Source organism: Corvus hawaiiensis, chromosome 6, assembly GCF_020740725.1.
Source record: "Corvus hawaiiensis isolate bCorHaw1 chromosome 6, bCorHaw1.pri.cur, whole genome shotgun sequence".
NCBI lineage: Eukaryota > Metazoa > Chordata > Aves > Passeriformes > Corvidae > Corvus > Corvus hawaiiensis.
Window position 1 is genome coordinate 24,796,301 of NC_063218.1, and position 22,815 is coordinate 24,819,115.

General features: G+C 37.9%; 1 protein-coding gene across 6 annotated transcripts in view; it reads right to left on the bottom strand.

The window, feature by feature from the left end:
- Positions 1–1,626: 1,626 nt before the first annotated feature.
- Positions 1,627–22,815, bottom strand: part of MIPOL1 (mirror-image polydactyly 1) — a 191,970-nt gene continuing 170,781 nt past the window's right edge. For all 6 annotated transcript variants that reach the window (XM_048306214.1, XM_048306216.1, XM_048306212.1 and 3 more), the window contains one exon: positions 1,627–7,244. In XM_048306214.1, coding sequence (XP_048162171.1) covers positions 7,178–7,244 — 67 coding nt within the window. In that variant the 3' untranslated portion in view covers positions 1,627–7,177. The remainder of the gene's footprint in view (positions 7,245–22,815) is intronic.

The following is a 22,815-nucleotide window of genomic DNA, read 5'->3' on the forward strand; positions in this document are numbered from 1 at the left end:
TCTGAAGCAGGCAAAGCTTCCACACATGCATATTTGGATTTCACCCAATTCTTTTTGGTGTTCTGCTCAAAATTTAATTACTATCTTGCACGCCACACACTGGTAGATTGTTAGGGGTGAGGGAAAATTTTCCTGTCTAAAGTGGAAGAAGCAAAGCTGATAATTTTATATACCCTATTAAAGCACCAAATGGGATGATTTTAGTGCTATGAACATGCATTGATGGAGACCATACTGCTTGTTATTTTATTTCTAGTCTAGTATACCTTCACAGAGACTGCATTTGAGTATGTTCTCAGAATAAGCTAAATATTCAAGTGAAGAATTAACTTTTTGATTTTATTTAGAGATATGTGAAATCTTGCTTTTAAAGAGTATAACATCTAAATCAATAGCTACATCCACTTAGACTCCAGTAGCCTCATTTCTCATAGACTGATTTTTGAGAAGTTTCTCTCTTTGATCATAAAACCTGTGAAATAGGGGTACCACATCAGTGAGTCAAATAATCATGAACAAAGCCTTGTGGCAGCTTTTCATTTTTGCATCTTAATGTTTTGATTTTTCTTATAAGTTTGTTTATGAAATTAGTTCTGTTAATCCTTAGTTCATGAAAAAATGAAAGTTTCCATCCTTTGAATTCTTTGGGAAACCAGTATATTTTTCAGTAGTGTGTGAAATGTAGGGTGCATCTTCATGTGGGAGTATCAATCATCACAAATTTATGTCAAATATTCTGCAAGGGTGATCCTAACCTTGCCTTATCATGGCCACGGGGAACCAATACTATTGGTTATATTGCTATTTTGCCATATGAAAATGGATCTGCATCTATCATATTCAGAACCTGTTCAAACCATGATGAACTTCTGTGAACGTGGCACTGCATGGACCTTTGGCCCGAGGTCACCACGGAGGGAACATGCCCAACTCCCCCTGATGACAGCTTCTCAGAAAGGAGTGTGACCCTTTGCAGCTGGCGACTGCCTGGGCAGCACGCCAGAGCACAAACACAACTGTAACGGTGCGCTCAGGACTTGTGAACAGGGGATCTGCAGGTTTTAAACAAAATATGATGATTTCAATTCATAAATTCTCAACTTTTTAAGTTTCAGTATAAGTTTCAGGTTAAAACTTGAAAGAAAATAAAAGTAGTGGTGTTTTTTTGGTTGCTGTGGTTTTTTTGGATTTTTTTTTTTCAATTACAGTAAACATTGCCCTTGCTCCTCCTTTCAGTCAAGGGAAGGAAAAGAAAACCAATTCCAGGTCAAAGACTGCTTTTTGTTTTCCTCAAGCTGCTCTATTTCATCAGTTCAGTACAGCTTTTCAGTCTATTTTCTTTATTGCCTGGCTCTGCACTCACCAGCAAGGTTAGTACTTACTCCTCACAGTACATAGTAGGACTAAGAGTAAAGCGCTGCAGGATTTGGTCCCACTATTACTGTGTTCCATTAATTTTACAACCAAGTCTTGGCTACCAACATGAAGCCTTAAATTCTGAAAACACTTCTGGCTTTGTATTTCTGACATTGTCGAACAGAATTACCAGGTACATGTTACCTTAAAATTGATTGGTAATGACAATATCTTACAATTAACAATAAAAAACCACACTCCAAACCCAACTTCTTTTGCAGACTATTTTAATAAAGGGATTATAAAATACAAAAGAGAGAGAGACAGGTAACCTGAGATGCAATTTTGGAATGCATACTTTTAGTTCAAATGTGCAAGCTCAAACTTAACAAATGTTTAAAATATTTGAGTTTGTTAGATGGTGCCAAAATAAACCATGTCTTTTCTAAAGACTACATATTTAGCTAGGCACTGGCAATGTAAATCTTTCAACCATTTCAAGTATTTGTTTAAAAGCCTCCCAGAACACATGGGCTCCCAACAAAACTGAAGAATGAAATGTTTAGAACACTGAAGCTCAACAGCTGACTTATAATCGACCTAATATGAGAACACTACTTTGTCTTTTTGAACTTGTGAATACATTTTATTTACCAATGCATGAGACGAACAAACAGAGAAAGTCCAGTTCTGCAGACCTGATGTGAAATGGTACAGCGATAAGAGTCAGCCCATGTAATGCTGCGATCGCAGCATGAGAAACTGCCGGTCAGTGATTTCATGCGCCTCACAGTTTATTCTTGCATGGGAGGAAAATCTTCAGAAGAAGAAGGAAACCCACAAAACCAACAGCCTTATTCTAATTGAAGGAAATAAAGGCACAGAGAAATCCTGACATTTAGCTAGTTAAGTTCATTTGTGTATATGGATCAAAGAAGTTACAACTCTTATCACCTTGTAAGAATATATACAAAGTCAATCTTGTAAAATGTTCCTGATTTGGAATGAACAAATAAATAAATGTGCATATTACAACATACTGACATCACTAAACCATTTCAATATGATAGCTTATTTATAAAAACAGTTGTAATATTCCTTAACATTAATGATTTACCAATGAATCTTACTTCGCTGTGAATATATTTGAAGGGGAATCAGTCTTCAGCAACAGGACTCCACTAACAAGACTGAGCTGCCTTTGAACTTTTCAAATATCAGCAGTTTTCCCAACACTAGTACAGAAAACCATACCACCAGTTTTTGCCTGTGGGCTGCATGAAAAATAGTACTAAAAGACTAAAGGTCCACAGTTCTTTTCTGTTAAAGTTGATTTGTCACAATATTGTTAATTAGTGAGGGCTTAGGGAAGGCTTACTAGGAATATAATTACAGTGCTGAAAAGCATTAATAATGCTCTTATCCCGAGCCAACATGATGCTATTTACATATTTTACCCTGGCATATACCAGAAATCGCTCCCAATGCATAACGTGCTGCAGGATCACCAAGAGAAAAACACAAAATCTTACAGGGGAAGAACATTTCTGAGTATCTCTGTATTCAAGTATTCAAGGCAGCAGGGACCCTAATTTGACAAGTAATTACAACTGTCACCATAAGCATCACCTATGGTGAGCCACCTTTCATCATGAACTGTTTTTCCATCGGGAGGGAAATGAATTGCTACTCCTAGTACATAATCTGATGCAATCTCATCTTTCTCACATTTATTAGGACAGAAGTGACAATTGCATTTTTCTGCCATATAGGACCAGACTTCTTTCAATTTCAGAGCTTTGCACAGGCATCAATTAGTTCTCAATGAATAAACCATATGATAAGCCCATTAATCCATGTTATCATTATTGCCCGTTCCTACTACCAGGGCAGAATTCCTGCCCTCATTACACTGAAAGGCTAAAGTTAGACTGGGCTCAACAGGACCAGAAGTTCAGCTGAGGGCACTAAAGGCTGGGCCTCCATTACCAGACCTATGTGACTTTTACTGCTCACTTCAGCAGGTGAAGAAGCAAAAGTGTTTTGACATTAGCCACATAGATACTTTTGCAAACTCCCTGGAGGAGCCCAGGAACTTCTTCAGGGACTGCATACCTTTAATGACAGTCACTAAGGAATTTGCCGAAGACCACACACCAGGTTGTTAGCAAGGAAGAGGGAGAACCCAAATGTTTTTGAATCTTTCTACTCTCAACACAGTAAATTTCTCAAGGTCCTTTCCAAAGAATAAAAACATTTCCAGCTGAATTTTAAAAATCAACACATCTGATTTAATTATGATTCAAATACATTTATCTACATTTGTCAGTTATGACAAAACACCCTAACTTAAATTTTATCACTGAATTCCAGGCTGCTTGGTGCAAGACAAAAGACAGAGTCAGGAACTATTTTTTCACCTTAGGTACAAGGTGCCAAAAGGAAAATTATGAAGTAAAACTATCACTTAATTTTACCCAATCAAGTATTACCTGCAATCAGATATATCTGACATCAAGCCTGCTAGATAGCTTTTGCATGGCCCATCATACTTTTCCAAACAAAGCCAATGGACACAAGAGGCTGGAGGTCAAACAGTCTGGCTGTATGAAGCCTGCATTCACAAGATTATTCACTTGGATGCAGAAATACTTGGGGAAAGGTGAGGAGCTCTTGACACTCCTAGGGGAAGGAGGAACTTAGCACATTCATGCATGGAGCACAAGCCCTGATTTAGTAAACTTGCATTTTCAAAGTAGCAAACAACTTCCTCATCAAAGCTGCCAAGCAGTAAGAGAGAAGACCTTTACACTGAAAAATAAGTAGTTCAAAGTTAGATTAAAACAATGTGTAAGAATAAATGTTTCATTTTCACAGGAAAAGCTACCTTATTGTCCTACAGGGATCTTTGTCCCAGAGGCCATGTTTAACTTGACTAAGAAATCACCTTGAAGAGGGGGTTATTTGGAGATGGCAATATTTCATATCACCGTATTCAGCATGGAGATGCTGATGATACTTTGCTACTGTGAGTGCTAAAGAGGAGCTGTGAAAAGAGATGGAATAAGAACTCATGGTCACCAGGGAATGCTAAAACAACAGGTGACATTCAGCACCCATAAATGCTAAGTTATTCAGAAAACAGTTCTGTTGTCATACAACCTACAATGAACTCTGAGCTGAACATTACAACTGAGGAAGGAGATCTAGAGCTGTTGTTTTACTACAGAAATATTAACACCAATAAATAATCTGTCATAAAGGAAATCCAATGCTAAAACCAGTTACAAATAGCATAGAGAATAAAACAGACAACATCATTATGACAACCATTAAAGTCACATTTTGTCTACGTCTTGAACAGTAGGCACAAATCTGGTTGCATCTCAGTAAAAAAACTGCAGAGCTGGAAAAAAACCAGATTAGTATGACAAGGCCAATTGAAAACATGAGACAGCTCCTTTAAATGAGACTAGGGGTTCCCTCTGGAAAAGAAAAATGGGGGAAAATTATGCCAAATACGTGAAATCACATGGGACATGGAAACAATATGAACAGGGAATGGTTCCTCACCATTTCTCTCATACAAAAACTAGGTGAAAGCAAATGAATAGAGCTGGTTCATAACAGAAAAGGAAGTATTTCTTCACTCAATGCATCATTAACTGCATAAGACCTTGTGAAAGGAACAAGTAGATACAAACAATTTAAATGGATTAAAAAACAGGTAATGAAAAAATGCTGCTAAATACAAAGACACCACCTCTGGCTTAGAAAGCCTCTAACTAACAAATTGCTGGGATACCAGTTGGGAGAGTGGTCACTAGTGCTAGGCTGACTTTATATCCTTTCCTAGGCATCTTCTATTTGTTATTGCCAAAGGCAGTCTTTGGGCTTTGGTCTAGCCCAGCATGGTAGTCCTTACATTTTTGTCTTTATTCCTTCGTCACTACTTCCTTACAGCAGAAATGGTTCAGTAGCACTGACAGCTCAGGAGATCTTGTCATCTGCTTCGTGCACAAAGCTGTGTGAGGACAGCAGGACAAAGAGCTGTTGAGTCACCCAAAGAGCTGAACAGCAGCACATGGGAGAGGGTGAAGGGGCTGGAACCTGGGGGGTGGCAATCCTCTGGTTTGGAAGCATTACAATTTCTTCCCACTGAATAGGTGTGGGGGAGTGGCTCCAGACTCACTGGCTAGCTTAGGATTGACCGAAGGTCAAAAAGGAGCACTTCAGAAGTGTCTAGAAGTGACTTGGGTAAATGTGGCCCAGAGAGATGCTGTATCTCCCTGCAAGATGTTAGGTATGGTCAACTGAAACTAAGAGGGGCTTAGGTCTGCACATGAGGAAGGTTTAACGTTAAAGTGTTTGAAAGAAAAAACAGACATTAAAATTCCTCTCTCTACACTCAAAATTAAAATTTTATTTTCTCCAGATAGACTGCACTATCACAACATCTGTACAAGCAAGCATTAAGAGCGAAGACCATGTAACAACACTAAAAACAAAGCAAAGCAGGCAAGTGGAAGCCTTAGGAGCTACATCCACCTTGCCTTAGTTGGCAGGTCCTGAGAAGAGACTAAAGCCCAGCTGGCTGCTGAGATTCTTTACTGAATTTGGGGTGCTCAGAGATTACAGCTGCTTTCTTGAGCAGGTTCATATGAGTGCTGACCTGACAGTTCATACAGGGAGATGGTTGGGTCACAAACATAACTCTAAGTTCAACTCTCATGTGTCTGTAAGGTCTATAATGTCTGGGTACCCCAAATTTTCCTCCTCAGCCCGCAGTTTCTCCCCTCCCTGTAAGATTCTATGCTTCAGCCTTTGAGTTAAGTCCTAGGGCACTTCATGAGTACAAAAACCTGAGGATTGACAGTTTGGCCTCAAACCCAGCCTGGATGGTACTCCTGCACTGCAGAGCAATCTGAGGTCTAGAAGAAGCAGACAAAAATCTTGTAGGAAAGCGATAAGAAGAGGCAAACACTGAAAAGGTGGATTTTTAATTTATAAGGTGCTTTCTGAATATCTGAGTGCTTTTTCCTCATGGAAAAGGACAGAGGAGTGACTAAAAACAATACAAGACTTTCTCCACTGTCTGAGATACTGTACAATGCCATAAGGCTTTCATGTTGCAATTTATTAAGCTGTACTTCCAGTGAAACCTAACTGTAAATTTCTTTTTAATGTACACTGAAAATGCTATGCACTAGCAGAAGCTATTCAACTGTTGTATAAAGCTATACATTTATCCTGCCTGCCCTTTGATGTAGCCACAGTTACTACCTGCAATTCAATGGACTATGAGTAAGGAGGAAAAAATATCCAATATACCAGCCAGAGATATTTCTTGAATGCCAACCTACTTTATCAATTAATATATTTAACATACAAATACTGGACTATTTGCAGTCTCACAAATAAAATAAGGGATTTAAATTTTGAAACTGCTTTGCAGCATTTTGAACCCAAAGCCTGCAGTATTTAAAAAAATGACCAAGCTGTGCAGCAGAGTATAGTCTACTAACACTGAGAGGACAGACTGTTAAAATAAGCATCTACATAATTTTTCACAGTACACGATGCCACAATGAATTTGCTTAAAAACAAATACATGTTTGCAGCAAAACATTTCAACAAATCAGAGAACTCAGCAGCAAAGTAGTTAAACATTTATGATTTGATTTTATCTCAGCTTGGAATGTCGCTGGAGTGTCCCACTTCTAACAACTGTTTGCTAAGTTAAGGCTTCAGTGTTTACACAGTGCTGAATGAAGCAGCCTGGTCACCAGATGTGAAAGCTTCCTTAGACTACAGCTTTCAATCAGATCACGGTCCTAATGGTCCCTGCTCCAACCTTCTTCCTCAGGACGTCCACCAGCCTTTCCAACCTGAGAGGGGGCAGGGGAGAGGGAGAGGAGAGAAAAAAAAAGGAAGCTAATGTTAGGAATGTTCTGGCTGAAAGAGACAGTGTTTGCACTGAACCAAGCTGTCCTGGTGGTGGTCACGCTCAAAAACAAAGCACTACTGTAAAAGACAGACATTAAGGGAAAATGCAGACAACTTGAGAAAAACTTTTTAACCTACAACCCAACCCATCTGCAGTCAGTGATATATATCAACTCACTTTTCCTTTGTAGTGTATGTAGTATCTGAGCTCCCTGTATGGCATTAACACAAAACCCTGTGCAGCAATCCTGTGGTACATATACACTGTGGTGTAAGCAGGACAATTATTTTTTGCACTTTTAAAAATATGAGTTGTCCATGGCTCTTGTTAAATGTAGCACTTAACTGTTTCTCCTTAAAAAGTATCTTGCCCATTATCCAACAGATACTTTTACTGTCCAGTTTATAAATTTATGTCTAAAAGCCCATGTGTTTTATGTCAAAAACTTTTTCAAAATACTCAACAAGTCAAGTTTCTGAGGACGTGGATGATGATATTTTGAAAGTGGCCTGCACGATTCTTTTGTCAATATAAATACAGAAAAATTAATAGTCTAAATAAGTAGGATAGAGAGCTGCCCAAACCTCTTAGTTTTAAGGCACAGGCTATAATCATGTTCAGAATCTCACTGGCTTAATTTGATCATTCTTTTGTTAAAATATGTAGGCAAATGCAAAGGACTACATTTGTTCATCATTTTGCATCTACGCACATTTATCTTCAGCATTCCAGAAATCATGCATTCAAGCTATTTCTTCAATTTGTCTGTATTTTATGGTATCCTTCAATGAAAGGTCTCCCACAAATAAACTATCTGTATAAAAGCAGACGCTGTGTGTAGCAGAACACTTTTAGAGCCATGTCCAGAATATTATACACACAGCTTCCACAATGGATAAACAGAGTTGCAGATTCAAATAGCTGTATTCCTTGTTACAAAGTTGACTATTTTGCTTATCTGAAAAGACTATTTAAAAAAATATATATTATACAACATGAGAAACGCAGATAGGAAATAAAAATAACACAGCTTTATCAAAATTGCAAAATGCATTTTATCTCATGAATGCATTAGTGACTTCAGTGCACATAAACTAGTTAACGTGCATTTATTGCCACAAGTCATGACTAATGTGCTTGGTACGTATTGAAACACTCTTGTTTTCCAGGAACCACCAAGCACGATGAAGCTACACCTTTCATTGTACTCACCAGGTGACTTAATTCCTGAAATGAGATTAAGAATTCACCACCCAAATGTAATCATCAGACACCAGGAAAAGTATGTGGAAAGTTCAGCTAGTTTTAGCTGTTCCACAGGGACTCTGAGGGAATGAATGCACAGGTAAAAAACTGCTGCTTAGGTACTCCTCTCTCTTCAGTTTTCCAATAGTCACTTTTCTTTAACCAACTAGTGAATTTTCACCCGTTTTTGTAAAATAACATCTACTGCACTTTGTCTTTATGGAGGCAGCACCCAAACAGCCATAACTCAGTGCCATCAGCCCATGCAAGTTTAAAGTCAGGGATTCCACAAGTTATTTGCTCCTGGAAGTTTTCTCACGTGGATATATCAATGTTTTCTGAGTTCTAAGGATTTTAACTCAGTTACTGACAGGTCACAGTTTCGTCAGCCTCTCTTATTGGGAAGTTTCCCTGTTACATCAGTTGTCAGTCCATGTGCAATTTCAGAAAGCAATGGCAGATTAGTCCTCTTTCAATAGCATGTTTATTCAGAACCATGGCAGCTTTCTCAGCCATTTTAACTCTTCCTGGAGGTCTCTTTCACACTATCACCCTCTCTAATGTGCTTCAGAGACATAAAAACACTGGAGAAATATTTCAAACTGTTTGGACAAACAGAAGGTTTGGGCTGAAAATTGTTTTTCTGGGAGACAGCATAAAACCTGTAAAATCTGAGATCATGGTTTATTTAAATCACTGTTCAGTTAAAAAGGAATATTGTGTGGGTTATACAAGGCAGGGTGTGTGTGTGTGTGTGTGTGTGTGTGTGTGTGAAATGACTTCAGTAATTGAGGCTCCTTTTGGGAAAACACAAGCTGGAGGTCACTGCTTACTCATTGTCCTACGACGGGGTTTAGATGTGCACCACTCTGTGACCAAGCAATGGCACTGCACACCAGAGCAGAACAAGTTAGCGAAGAGCTGCCCATGTTTGAAGAGAAATACCACTGGGATGAAAGTAGTTGTCTTCTGTTTAACCTTGAAACTGTCAGGCTTCATTGAAAATAATGAGGCTTAACAATCATAGTTTCTGCTTTTCAAATGAATGATGACTGAAATCATCAAAATGAGGTATTCCTCACCAAATACAAACCATGCAGAGCTTATTTGCCTTTTGTTTCAGTCATATGTGGATTTGCAAATTTATTTATTCTTTATTAGAAGGAAAAAAGAAAAGGTAGCAGTGGAGTAAGATATTGTACCTTTGAAAGAGATTTAAGCAATAATGTAAAAGAGAAATTGTAACAGCTATTTATAAGACAAAATAACAGAGGGCAAAATTTACCCCTGCGCAGACACAAGACCCAATATACCACTGAAATCCCACTTAAGCCTACAAAATAATGCTATGCGCTGAATCAGTGGTTAATAACTCTTGATACAGGTCTCAGGGGGCTTTTTGGAATGATAATCCTGGACTCTTTGTTCACCAAGGGCCCAACTCTGTCATCCCAACTCAGTAAGCAACATTTTCTTTATGAGTAATAAAAGGCAGCTAAAAAGGCTGTTTGTGCCAGTGAGGTGCTACCTGCGAGGGATGAGGGTGACAGAGCCAGCCCTTGTCCATAAGGCTTTGTGCCCAGCCCAGTGGGATACTGCAGGCAGCTCCCTCTGGAGACTGAGCATTTTAATGTGGAAAACTGCAGTAATAGTTTTATACCTCAAGATCAAAGGTAACTTAAACAGAAGAATGGAAGGTGCTGGGAACTAGTCTCAATGTTTGCAGGGTTTTATTCAAAATATGGAAGACACTGACCTGAAGAAAGCAACTTCTGTTACTTTGTGTAGTTTCGCCAAATTTTACTTAACTGATAGCAGCACTGACTACATTTGATTGTATTCTAAGACAAAGATTTAACAAATGACATTTGTCTTTTTGCTTGTGAAGAGTCCTCATAATACAAATTTAATTTGCAACATGACACTTTATTCTGAGATGTAAGCATGGACACTCACTGAATTTGCCTCTCATGAAGCAACTGAACAAGTCATTTAAGAAGAAAGTATTTGGGTTCATATTTTAGATCAGACAGAAGAATGATACGGTGGGTGGGCCACTCTGCTGTAGTGCTGAGGGTCCAAATGTGCAAGGACAGACACACACCTTTTGCAATGCTCTATAAAGCCTCCTAAGGGCTCACTCCCCATTCTCACAGATTTCAATTTCTTCCTTAGAAATTTTTGAAAACCGCAGTAGGTGACCTTCATTATTTCTTGGTTCTTCAAATAATTCTAGAAAATCTGTCCCTTAACAAATAAATTCTCTCAACAAATGCCACATCAGCATTCTTTACACAACTATTGTATGCATGCATGAAAAGTGAGTACAAAATGACATAAAATAGAGGAAAAAACTACAGCTTCAGATGGATAGGTACAACTTTGGTTTTATTTCTATTTGATTTGCATATATCCAGAAGTAAAAACGTCCAGTGCTTTTCATGATAGATGGAACTTGCATTAATGAAAAGCACAAAGATGAGGGCTAGAAATATTCTTTATCTATTCTACATACTTCCAAAATGCTGATCTAAATGCTCCCATTAAATGGAAAAATTAAATAAACCACACAATTTAGGAAAGGGACACCCAGTCCATCACTATTTTTAAGTTAGCAAAAGACACAACGTTAAGAGTCTTGAATTGCAGTGGCTTAATGCTTTCTCTATATAAATTTGGAATTAAGCAGTTGAATCTGTGTTCTAATACAGAAATAAAAAGATTTCCATAAGGGACTTGCTGCTATGATATTACAGGTTTAATTATGCCCTTTTAAACATGTTGCTAAGCTTTAAGAAGATCCTCATTTTTAGAGGAAAACTACCTAAACAGGAACATTTCTAGGTGAGTCTTCCCCAAGACAAATTCTCAACCATTCTCAACTCCTCTTCCAGCTATTTGAACTGTGTTCCCTTGTCACCTATGCACACAGCTGTCAATGCCTGGATGGAGCGTATGTTGTTATGTGGAACGTTCTTATACAGCTCCTGAATTGCCTGACAATCTGCTCTGACTTTTAGCAAAGCCTTACTCCTGTGAGTAAAAACAACTTTGGTTTTAGACTCAGTCTCCATAAAGCACTTAAAATCTACTTAAAATCCTAACCGGCAGAGAAGTTGGTTCTGGGGGCCCAGGAGCTGAACAGATCAGTGTAAGTATGTTACCTACTACTCTCTACTGCTCAATCTTATGCACATTTTTGGCTGGCTCCCCTCTTTCACGTATTCTACTGAAGAAGTCTCGCTCTAACCTGAAGCTTGGGATCAGTAAAAACTCTGCAACTCTGTAAATCCACACAGATTGGTACATCCTTCCACACCGCTCCGTCTCTGGCCAATGGAACTCACCCCAAAGGACAGCAGTGGCCTTTACTCTCAAGTTCTGAACATGACAGTTACACAGTCACAGAGTGACCTTCCCAGGAATCATGCCCCAGAAACAGACAAAATGGACACCCAACTGACAGAAAAGGACACCCTTCAAGTAGCCCATGCCCTAATCTGCAAAGCAATATACAGACTAGCTGAAAACAATAGTTTCTACCTGCAAATGGAGGAGTTAAGTGATAAAAACAAAACCATCCTGGATTTTGAAATGCTATATAAAGGTTTATAAACCTAAGCTATAACCCTTGGTTATCTTTCCAGTAGATAAGATTAGGCTCAGGCTATGAAGATGGCCTTACTTGCATGATTGCTGGCTTCTTGCGGAATGTGTTTTGCTGACACTAATTCCCCTTAGAAACCAAGCTTTTGAAAATATATTAGATAAATAAAATGCATTGGACAAAACCATTGCAAGCAGTTTAGCAGTAGAGTTCAGTGAATGATTGTTTGGTGAGTGGTCATATAAACAAATTCACTTAATTTCATTCATAATAAAACAACTCTCTTCCTTACCCTCTCCTTTCCTTCAGTTTTCCTCTCAGATAAATTTCATAAAATTCTAAATGGTGTACAAGTTTTCAAGCATTTTCTGTCAATTCAAGGAAACAAATGACATAGAGAAGAGAGGCTGCTGTGATACTCGTCTTGCCCAGAAACCAGCCACTTGGATAGGATAATTTACTCAAGAGGCTGGAGGAAACTGGTTCAGCTCTATTATCGGCATGAGGGAACTGGACCCCAGCTGCTTCCCTCTCAAGGGAATAGCACTGTGCTAATGCTGGGTTTTGGGGTGGCTTGCTCTCAGTTTCAAAATTTGAGGCTACTCTGATTAAATAAAATATGTAAGTATTCACTGTTTTGAAGCCTGGTATCAAGGGTATGACCTTGCAATGCATGACCTATCTACCATGCCACACAGCCATCACCCTCTTTCTCCTGGCTGATTCAGCAAATTTTTAATTATCCTTATTCCTCAATTCAGGGATTATTTTTGCCACCTCAAAAGCCTGTCTTTTTAACAATAATTTTTTATCATCTCACTAAAAATCACTGCCCATTGAATTTAATGGTCTGTAACAATTCCTTCATAAATTATCATATGATAAAGACTACATGTGGTTCCAATGCACAGGCTGCCTCTCTCTTAACAAAGTTCCCTCTGCATTTTTTTGGATCAGAGACTGGGTGTCTTTCTAAATGGCACGCTGGAGTTCAGCCATGGTTTTGAACCTGATGCCGAGTAAAATTCAGCGCCCTCTGTCAGACAGGTGGCTGGACTGACTTGTATTAATGGTCCTTTCTGGTATTAAAACACATCTTAGAGACTGATTTAGCAGCATCAGTGAGCTCTAAGCCATGGTAGACCACAGTGTTGAATCTAATCACTACAGGCACTGCCGCCAATTCCTGCCTGCCCAACACTGTTTGTAATGTCACTCCAAAAAGTATGTTCCATTAAATGTACAGGCCTTAAATTTGGCAGGGCAAACCATTCTGCCTCTGAAAAGCACTGTCACCAAACAACCATTCCTATTAAATCCCTTTCAGCATCTTCTCAACCCAAAAGAGTAATTCTGTATATGATTAAACTTAGAAACAAATTCAGCCAGTTGGGTTCTTGACAGCAGACATATTTCAAAATAAACCTGGCTTACACAGGCCTTGGCTAAAATATTAAGCCTTTATCTGTGGTCCACAATAACTAATCTTGTCAAACTGTTTGCTCTCTACCTTCTGTTTGGAAGATTATGAGCTAGCTCACCATTACTATTCACTTTGTGCCATCACTAGCAGCAGGAAAAGTGAGTGGTAAACACAGTTGGTCTATTTTGACAGCATTCCACCCTACTTTGCATTGATGTAGATTGCTACACATTACAGGATAATACAAAATCAGGACTTTGCTTCTATGCTGGATTTAATGCCACCTTGTGAAAGGTATCACTCCTTTGCTTTCAAATGCTTGCTCAGGACAGCATACACTGATTGCCAAAAATAAATGAGCTTCTGAGAAAGAAAAATAAACCCTGAAACAACTATGCTGTATTTCAGTACATTGAAATCTACAACATATCATGAAGACCAGGCTCTTACTATTGGATGGACCATTCACATCCGAGCATATGGCTGATATTAGAGATAAAAAATTAACAATGGCTGAAATAGAGGATATATTGGCATATTTAAAGCCAAATGATACACATCAGATTATCTAATCAGATCTCCAAATTTCCCTTAATTACTCCATCTTGAATCCAACAGTTTATATGGCAATTTTATGCAAAGTTTACTACTTATATTTGTGCCAGAAAAACCTTTTCTATACCTTTTTCCACAAGTTTGAATTACTTTTAGCACTGACAAGTACTGTTTCCACACATTTGATGTCACAGCTGTTCTCTTCTTTTAGGAGAAATCTTGACATGGGAGTCTACTCCTTACAGTGTATCCTTACATTTCCATGAAGTTTGTGCTGATATGAATAGGCAAGAGTCTCCTGGATTTTCTTGCCAAATACTTCCTGGAAGTCTGTGTTGTCTGCTTATGGAAAACCAGCAGTTTTACCTTATACTAATATATCTTCCCCACACAAAGTATTCTGCCATAGTATTTATTCATTGAAGAATATATACTAATATATTTGGGCATATATTGTGAGGCAAAGAATAAAGTGCTAAATAAAATAATTTTATTGTACATATTTCCAATATCTGCAGTGTCTTTCATTCAAAGGCTGAATTCTGATACTTTCTATGGATAAGAATTCCATGATCTGAAGCTGAAATGATAAAATTTGGTCCTAAAGATTTATGCCTTCCAACAGCTCAGTGTTTAGATCTACATCCTTATACCTACATCACAGCATAAATGTAGAAAGTTGAGGAACTTGCCAATAAAGCAACAGTGGTGATGATGGGGTTAAAGCTGTTGTTAGCTCTCATAAACACAGCTGATGGTGCCCTTCTACAAAATCTGTTTTTTAAAAAAAAGCCTTATGGAAAAATCTGGCTATTAATTAATGGCTCAGAAGTAGCTCAGAAACATGAACTTTAATTTTTTTCTCAGATAACTAGCCCCTGCTTTAGTAAAGGTATACTTAATTTTAAGCAGTGGAAAAATTTAAATGATTTCCAGTTTGCTTAAAATTAAATACCTTGTTGGCTTAGTCAGTTATTTCATTTTGTTGTTGTAAAGAACTGTCCCATCAATTCTCTAAAAGATTATACATAATTCAGTAGCTTCAGAAAGTCTGGGCTTTCTTTTTGAGCTTCTGCATATACATTTACAGTATTCAATCTTTTGCATATGTAAGAAACAGTATGAGTATTAACAGAAAGAACCGCAAATTTATTTTTATTCCTTCAGCCAAGCCACAAATAAATGACTCTTGCAAACAAACCAAATACTATTTAGTAACGGCAATGTAAATGCCATGGACTTATTTTATTTGGATATAAAATATTAAAGTAAATGAGTATTTGCTGTGACACTCTTTTTATCATCTTGGAAAAAAAAGCAAGTCTGAGAAAAAGTTTTCTTGCTATTCTTCAAGGAGCACTCAATCTGCTGTTCAAAGTTATTTAATAATTTGTCATAGAATAGTTAACTATAAGCTTACAAATACTGTGTCAGCATGCTTCTTCCTATTGGGCAAACAACTTCAAAATCTAATTTGTTTGTGTTATTGGTCTTACTAAATATTAGTCTTTGCAAGTCTGATTTACACCACTGAAGTTAACTATGCCAACATTCTGATTTTGTTCTGAAGTATTCCACAACAAGCTGATGTTATACAATACAAGCCCAAGAGCTAGCCGATCCAGTTTACTGAGTGTAGACTTAGTGTATTTTGCTACTGATAAATCAATAAAACCATGTTGTAATCTACAAACTTCCATCTCTCTGAAGCAGCTATAAGTAAACTGTAAATGAACACACAGGTCAAAAACTGGGATGCTGTGATTATGTTGACTCTGAAAACATTTGACTTTCATAGAATACATTTTAGTGTTTGAGAGAATGAAGTTTCAGCACTGCTTTTATTTTTGTGAAAGGCTGAGATGATAAATATTCAAATGACAATAAATATTTGTGTTTATATTGTAACTACCCATACTTTAACAAAACAATATCTGCACTGCAATCCACAATGTACAGAGGTTAAGTAAAAGTAAACCATAGCTGCAAAAAGAAAACAAATACTTGACTTAGACTGTATGTGCAGTTTTGCATTCTTCATCCATGTGAAACTGGAATCCCTGCAGCCAGTGGATATCTTGGCTGTGCAAGGAATGCACAAAAGGCAAACCTGTCATTCCCTTTGGTTGGGATTTTTTTGTCTTCATTCTGTTAAGTGCACCACTGAACATAATACTGGCACTGATCATAAACTGTCAGATGCTACAGGCCTCACTATAATTTATGACATCCAAAATATCCAGGAGAAGGATATCCCATAATCTGCTCTGGCAATATCACACATTATAACTGTATGAGACTTTCAGTACTGATACCACAACCGGCTCTACTAAGGGCAGTCCCTTGCTTTTAGAGTCTTGCTCCAGGTTGTCCAGAAGTCCTCATGCTGCCTTCTCTAAAACAGAGGCCACAAATTTCTTTTAAGATGACAAAGATAACAGCAGTGCTACCAGCCCTCCTTTCCAAAACAAACATCAAAAATAGTACTTTCAGTTAGAGCATTCAGCCAAGCTAAGGAAAACCTGGTTTTAACTCACATCTGCCACTTCTCAGACAGCAGTACACTCCAGGGATGAAGAGACTTCTACACTTTCTGAAACTGTGAACTTCTACAGAAGAAACATATGAAATGCTATTAGACTTGAAGGTGTGATTCTGTTGGTGGCGATCAAGGGTGCCCACCTGGAAAATGGGAGATGCAAGTTCAGATACTGGTTTTGTATTTATGTTCAAGAGGCATTGGATAAAACTGAGAAAAAACCCTAAAGGTAAGTGTCAGAAACACGTCTTGTTCTCAGAGGTGAGTAGACGATTTGCTCCTTTCTGATCCAAGCAGTCTGCACTGTTTTCTGCTACACAGTACTGCTTCAAAGCAGGGAATAGGGAGCATCCAGACCACACCTGTGTGGCATAAACGCTCCTCTGAGGCACAGGAGATCTGAACCAGGATCTCCACAGATGGAGGAGGAAACTCAGATCCATTCTGTCACATCCTGGAGGGGAATCCCTGCTCCCACACAACTGCTTAGGAAACAAAGGTTGGGACAGGGGCAGATGCCAAGGACACTTTTGAAAGAAATGTCTGAGGTCACACTGCTCTGCACGGATCTCTGAAACCAGCATGCATCACTCTGACTCAGCATGTGCTTCTCCATTTCGGTCTCCAGGGAATCCAGGCAGAAAAGACAAAAAGTCAATTGTCTTATGATTTTTTCAGCTAGAAGTTTTCTGCTTATACTTATCCAAGCCCTTTCTTCTTTAAGCTGAGAAGTTACCAGTATTACTGGTACTGAGTTATTAGGCATTTCCTCCATCACATTTTACCTGGACTGCAATATGAAGTGCACAATTAAAAAACTGGCATCATTCAATAAAGATAATATAATCAAATAAGGAAAATACATTTAATTCCAGCTTTCTAAAACTTATATATTTCCTTTTGTACAGTATGAATAGTACATTAGCCTTACCAAGGGAAACAAGATCTGCCTAGTGATGCAGAAATGTGTAACGATAGCAGTCCAGAGAATATGCTAGCGATGACTGAATTTGTTCAGCTCACCTTAGATTTGAATACTAGTTCCATATTTTATTTCCTTCAGACTCAGAGAATTGATTTCTGTCTATATGTTGAATTTCTCTGAGGCTGCACATAACCTCATTGGCTTACTCATTTTTTTTTATTACAACAAACAGGTATCTCTGCAAGACTGTTTAATTCATCATTTCACCATGTATATTAGTGCAGTCTGAGGGGAATTTTTCTGAGAGGAATCACTGGTGTTAATGCAGAATTCCAAGTATTTAAATAAATTCTGATCCTGCTATGTACTGCTTTCAGTTAGATCAAGCATGACTTTTTTCACGTTTCAATTAGTCTGATTTCCTCACTGACTAAAGCAGACTACTCCAGCCTATTGCCCTTAAATCCAGTACATTCACACTGTCTGTTATTGCTACTCTATGGTAATACTTTCGCATGTGATATGAGTGACTGTTACTAGATTTTGTGTTTTGGACTTTCTCATGTTCCTATTCATGTCTGGTATGCCAAATAAATTTGCATCGGCTCTGCAGAATTCTTCAGGGTATGTGGTAGTTTTACGTGTCTGGGAATCTTCCATCTGGCTAGTGTGGGTTTCCTAAACACCATAAAACCCTGCCTGTGGAGATTGTGTATCTCTGATGGGCCCCATGGAGCTTATAATCTGCTTTTAATCATTGTATGAGGCAGCCAACACATCAGTCCTCATCAAGGAGTTTTTTCCACTTTGAATTCCCTTTAATAAGTTTCGATCCAATTCTGAAAGTCCAGAACCTTTGCTAATTTGCATTGGTATCTCAGACTGCTACAAAAGTTGTCTTCCTTTGCTTTCCATTTCCTTCCATACAAACTCTGATATCCACTGACTTCTGTGGATTGCTATAGCAAGTATAAGATTCTCAGCACCTTGCCCTCACTCACTTGTCTTTTGAATGTACCCACCAGCATCTGTTTCTCAGTAAGCTACAGGTCATACCCTTAAGTGGGACAAATGAATGCAACTTAGTGTGGCAGAGCAAAGTCAATTTGCTGTAACTAAGAAACTAGCTCTGTATCTACATTCTTCAACAAGACACCAGGACTTACTTTACATTTCAAAACACCAGCACCAGTTAAATTATTTCCCATATGATATTAAAAGATTACCAACTATTCAAACTCAGCAGAATTTCACAGTAGCTGACAGCACAGTAGTTATCATTAAAAGGAAAATCACTTTTGATATGTGCTAAATTATTTACCGACATAAATCAGTGAAACTATTAATACCTATTAAATTGTACTCCTAGCCTCCAGTATTTAATGTTTTGATCTGACATGTACCAGAATACAATTTTATAAGTAAAAAAACCAACAAAAAAAGCACTGTATAGTTTTAAAAGAAAAGTCTCAACATCAAATATAGCATCTTAATAGAGTAAGAAATCAAATAATATTAATTGTTTTGAAAGAAGAAAATGAAAGAAATCTCTATCTCAAATTTAAAATAAACCCAACCACGTTTTCTAAGACTTGGTGGTTCCCCCAAAACAAACAGCTTTAAGTCCCAGTGAATGTACAACTTGTTTCTTTTGTGAAGTGCTTCTGCCTCCAATTTCTAATTAACTAGCTCCATTCTTTTCCACAACAAGTAGCTGAACGCATACAAGCTACAATGTATACTTCAGCTAAATATATGTAGGTATGATTTTAAAAGGGAGATAACTAGTTAACAACATTTGCATGTTGCAAAGAGGCTCAATTAGTATAATAATTCAGAAATCTTGCTTTTCGCCTGTTCCCTGCATAGCTCCCCTGTACTGAATACAATCTGCACACTAAAGATATGTTTGCAGTTAAAAATCTCCAGAGACTTTAGACCCATACATAAAGATACTTATTTCACTCTTTTCTGAGACACTGACCTGTATCCTCATTTAAAAATGAACACCACATCTTTATGTTATTAAATCTTTGTTTTGATCTATTAGTATTCACCAAAGTGCCATTTTATACAACCCCACACTGAATAGGCAAGGCTGGAGGTAACCATCTGCAGCTTTAGAATTGATGAAAAGAGCTTTGTGTTTTCATTGCCAAGTTTGATTCTTCCAGTCATTAGACATTCCCCTCAGATCGCATCAATGAAGCGGACTCCCTTACACCCATGTGTTAAATTCTCTTCTCCTCATGGTTTCCTTTGCCAGCTATACTCCAGAAAGACTACTGGGTCTTAGTCACATTCTTCTCACAGCTGTGTTAAAAAAGAGCATCAGAGCTTCTTCCCAAAATCCATATGTGTATCTGGTCAGTCCCCTGTCGGAGGGTCACCTCACATTGTGGTGTGATTATTCAAATATTCATCCTTGTTCTTGAACTGCACTGCTCTGATCATTCTGGGAAAGATTAGACCCTCCAGCCAGCACTGAAGAACGTGTTGGACATCGATGTGAAACGTACACAGCTCCCGCACTCAGAAGGCAGATTAGTTTTACTTGCAGAAGAGGGGGACACTAATTACTTAATAAATGCTTGCCTCTTATTTCTTTCCATTTTTTGTATTCCTTTCAACTGTGTCAACTCTTGATAAGAACTGTTTGTTTTTGTTGTTTCATAGATCAACTTATATATCAGCATCAGCTAAGAAAATAAGTGAACAAGTACAAAAGCAGAGAAAGCACTTTCAAAAATACTGGAGGGAAATTCAGGACGAAACAAATAAAGGGTGTGTTCAAGTCACAATGAAATTTAGGTGGTCAAAAAAATTAGGTCTTAAGGGGTAAAGCAAATATTATTAAGAATAGAATTTAGTTCAGAAGACCACTTAGTTTTCATATGTATCCAATCAACTGAAATATTTTCTCCAAAGCTGTAACTGTCATGACCTCCTCCTTAAAAGAAAGAAAAAAGAATTGAAAGAAAAGGTCTCTAATAAACAGTTAAGGACAATGACTTCTGGTTTACATCACTTTGATATTAGCTTTATTCATAGCCAGAACTACCTCAACAAAGTACCCCAGCAGGATTCTTCTCACTATTTATGCTTATTTTCATACCTTTATATTTTAGCATTGCACTGTTACTTTGTGGATTTGTGCTCATTTTTAGAGGATTACACAGAAATTCTATCTACTCACCCTCCTCTGCCACTTTACACAGCTACACGAGTGTGCAAGTGTAGCTGTGCTCACATGCAGAGCTGCGCTCTACTGAGCTAGAATCATTAAATTATGAGAAAGAAATAGAAGCCCCCAATAGACAAATTGCATTAAAATTCACTCCAGCTGCAAAGTTGTTGCAGAAAAATAGAACATTTCCTGGAAAAACCACATCAAAAGTGGCCTCAACCTTTACTGATAATTGGCTAATATTGATTTGGTATTACATTATAACCTCCTCTGATCTCACTGACATCAGCAACCACTCCACAATCCCAGAGGTTCCAGCTGGAAGGACATTTTTAAAATGCCTTGTTCCTCTGTTGGCAGAGGTATTAATTAATTCACAGGCTCTCCCAGCCACCTTCTCCAGGTCAGCCCCATTTCCCTGCTGGGACTGCACCAGCTGGCTCCTGGCTTCTCACGCAGGACAAACTTGCAGGGGGCCTGTGGCACTATACCAGCACTCCTGGTGAATTCTGCACTCCTGTCCTAATTCTATGTAATCATGAAATAGAAACATTAATTCAATATAGAAAAGTATATTCATAGTCATTCCAGAGTATTGATTAAAAATATTACTGTGCAGATCATGACTTTCTACTGAATAAATATGTATTGTGTCATGTGTACACATACATGTATTTATTTACACAGACCACAGTTAAAATGTGTACTTGCTTTATAAAGAATAGCACCCTCTTAAAAGTCTAAGTGTATCTTGATAGTGTCTCAAAATCAAAACAGATTCAAACAAATGCAGCTAAATCTGTGTGGTCTCTGAGCATCAACATTTCTTGTTTCACACCAGCACCCCTCTTAGGATGGTGAATCATCTTCACAGGCAAGAGCACACAGTCTCAATTTATATCTCACACTGCAGTGAGCCAATGTGAGATGTTCATCCTACTTCAGTATAAACAGATGTTTACTATGTCCAAGTTCACTATAAGTAGATACCAAGACATCCCCCTTCTGGTTCACAGCTGCTGTTTCGTGTCAGACAGGATCAAGAAATTTTTTAGATGCTTTTTGTCCTGACAGAAAGCACAGGACCACTATTGTGACTTGGGTCTCATGTTTAGAAAGCAACAACTGCGGGCGGGTACACAAATGGCTGACATGATGGCAATGCTGTGGAGAATTACAACTCTCTTTTAAGCTCTGCATATCATGCTGAATGCGAACACTGAAGTTTTTAAGAATATTAAAAAATTCTTTAGTGTTGCCAGAGAACAGATTAGCAAAGGCAGTGTAAAACTAGTACACTCCATTGTATGAAGATACAAAAAACATCCTTTCTCAACATTATTTTATTAATTACAATTATGCTCTTTCTTAATGGTCATAATTATTTTACTCTTCTGATTTTTAACTGTTGCTATTTTACTGAATAATATTGAGAAACTACTTTATATAGCTGATAAAACTACTTCCTTCATATGTCAGAATTCAATTTTAGTTCATCATTTAAAAAGTCAAGAAAACATATTTTAGAATGGTCTTTAGTCTATGAATTTTAGTGTCACATTTTAAACTACATTAAGCATCCTCTTGTGGCAGAGCTAATAATTAATACTACTGTAATTAATACCAAGAAGCCTTTCTGTTGACAGGTTTATAAATTGTCAGTTCTTTTTTGAAATGTAGAACATCCTACATCTTCAAAATAAAATGCTAAGCTAACAAATGAGTTCCTGCCTAATTGCCAAACACTGATTTGTATGAAGCAGTTGAGGTTACAAAGAAATTGGGAATTCTCAGCCCGGTTTCCCTGCTGATGAGTACAAACTGTCTGTGTAGCTCTCCCAGAGGTGTCAGAGGAATCTCTATAGTGTCACACAAGGGTTCTTAGCTCAAAGTAAACACACTTTCCACAAACTCAGCTGCTTAATCTGTTTGCAGGTTGAATTATAAGATGGGGGTGGATGACTCCGGGTGCTGGGAAGACGCGCAGAGCATTTCCACAGTTTCGTGGTAAAAAGGGCATGCTATTGTCAT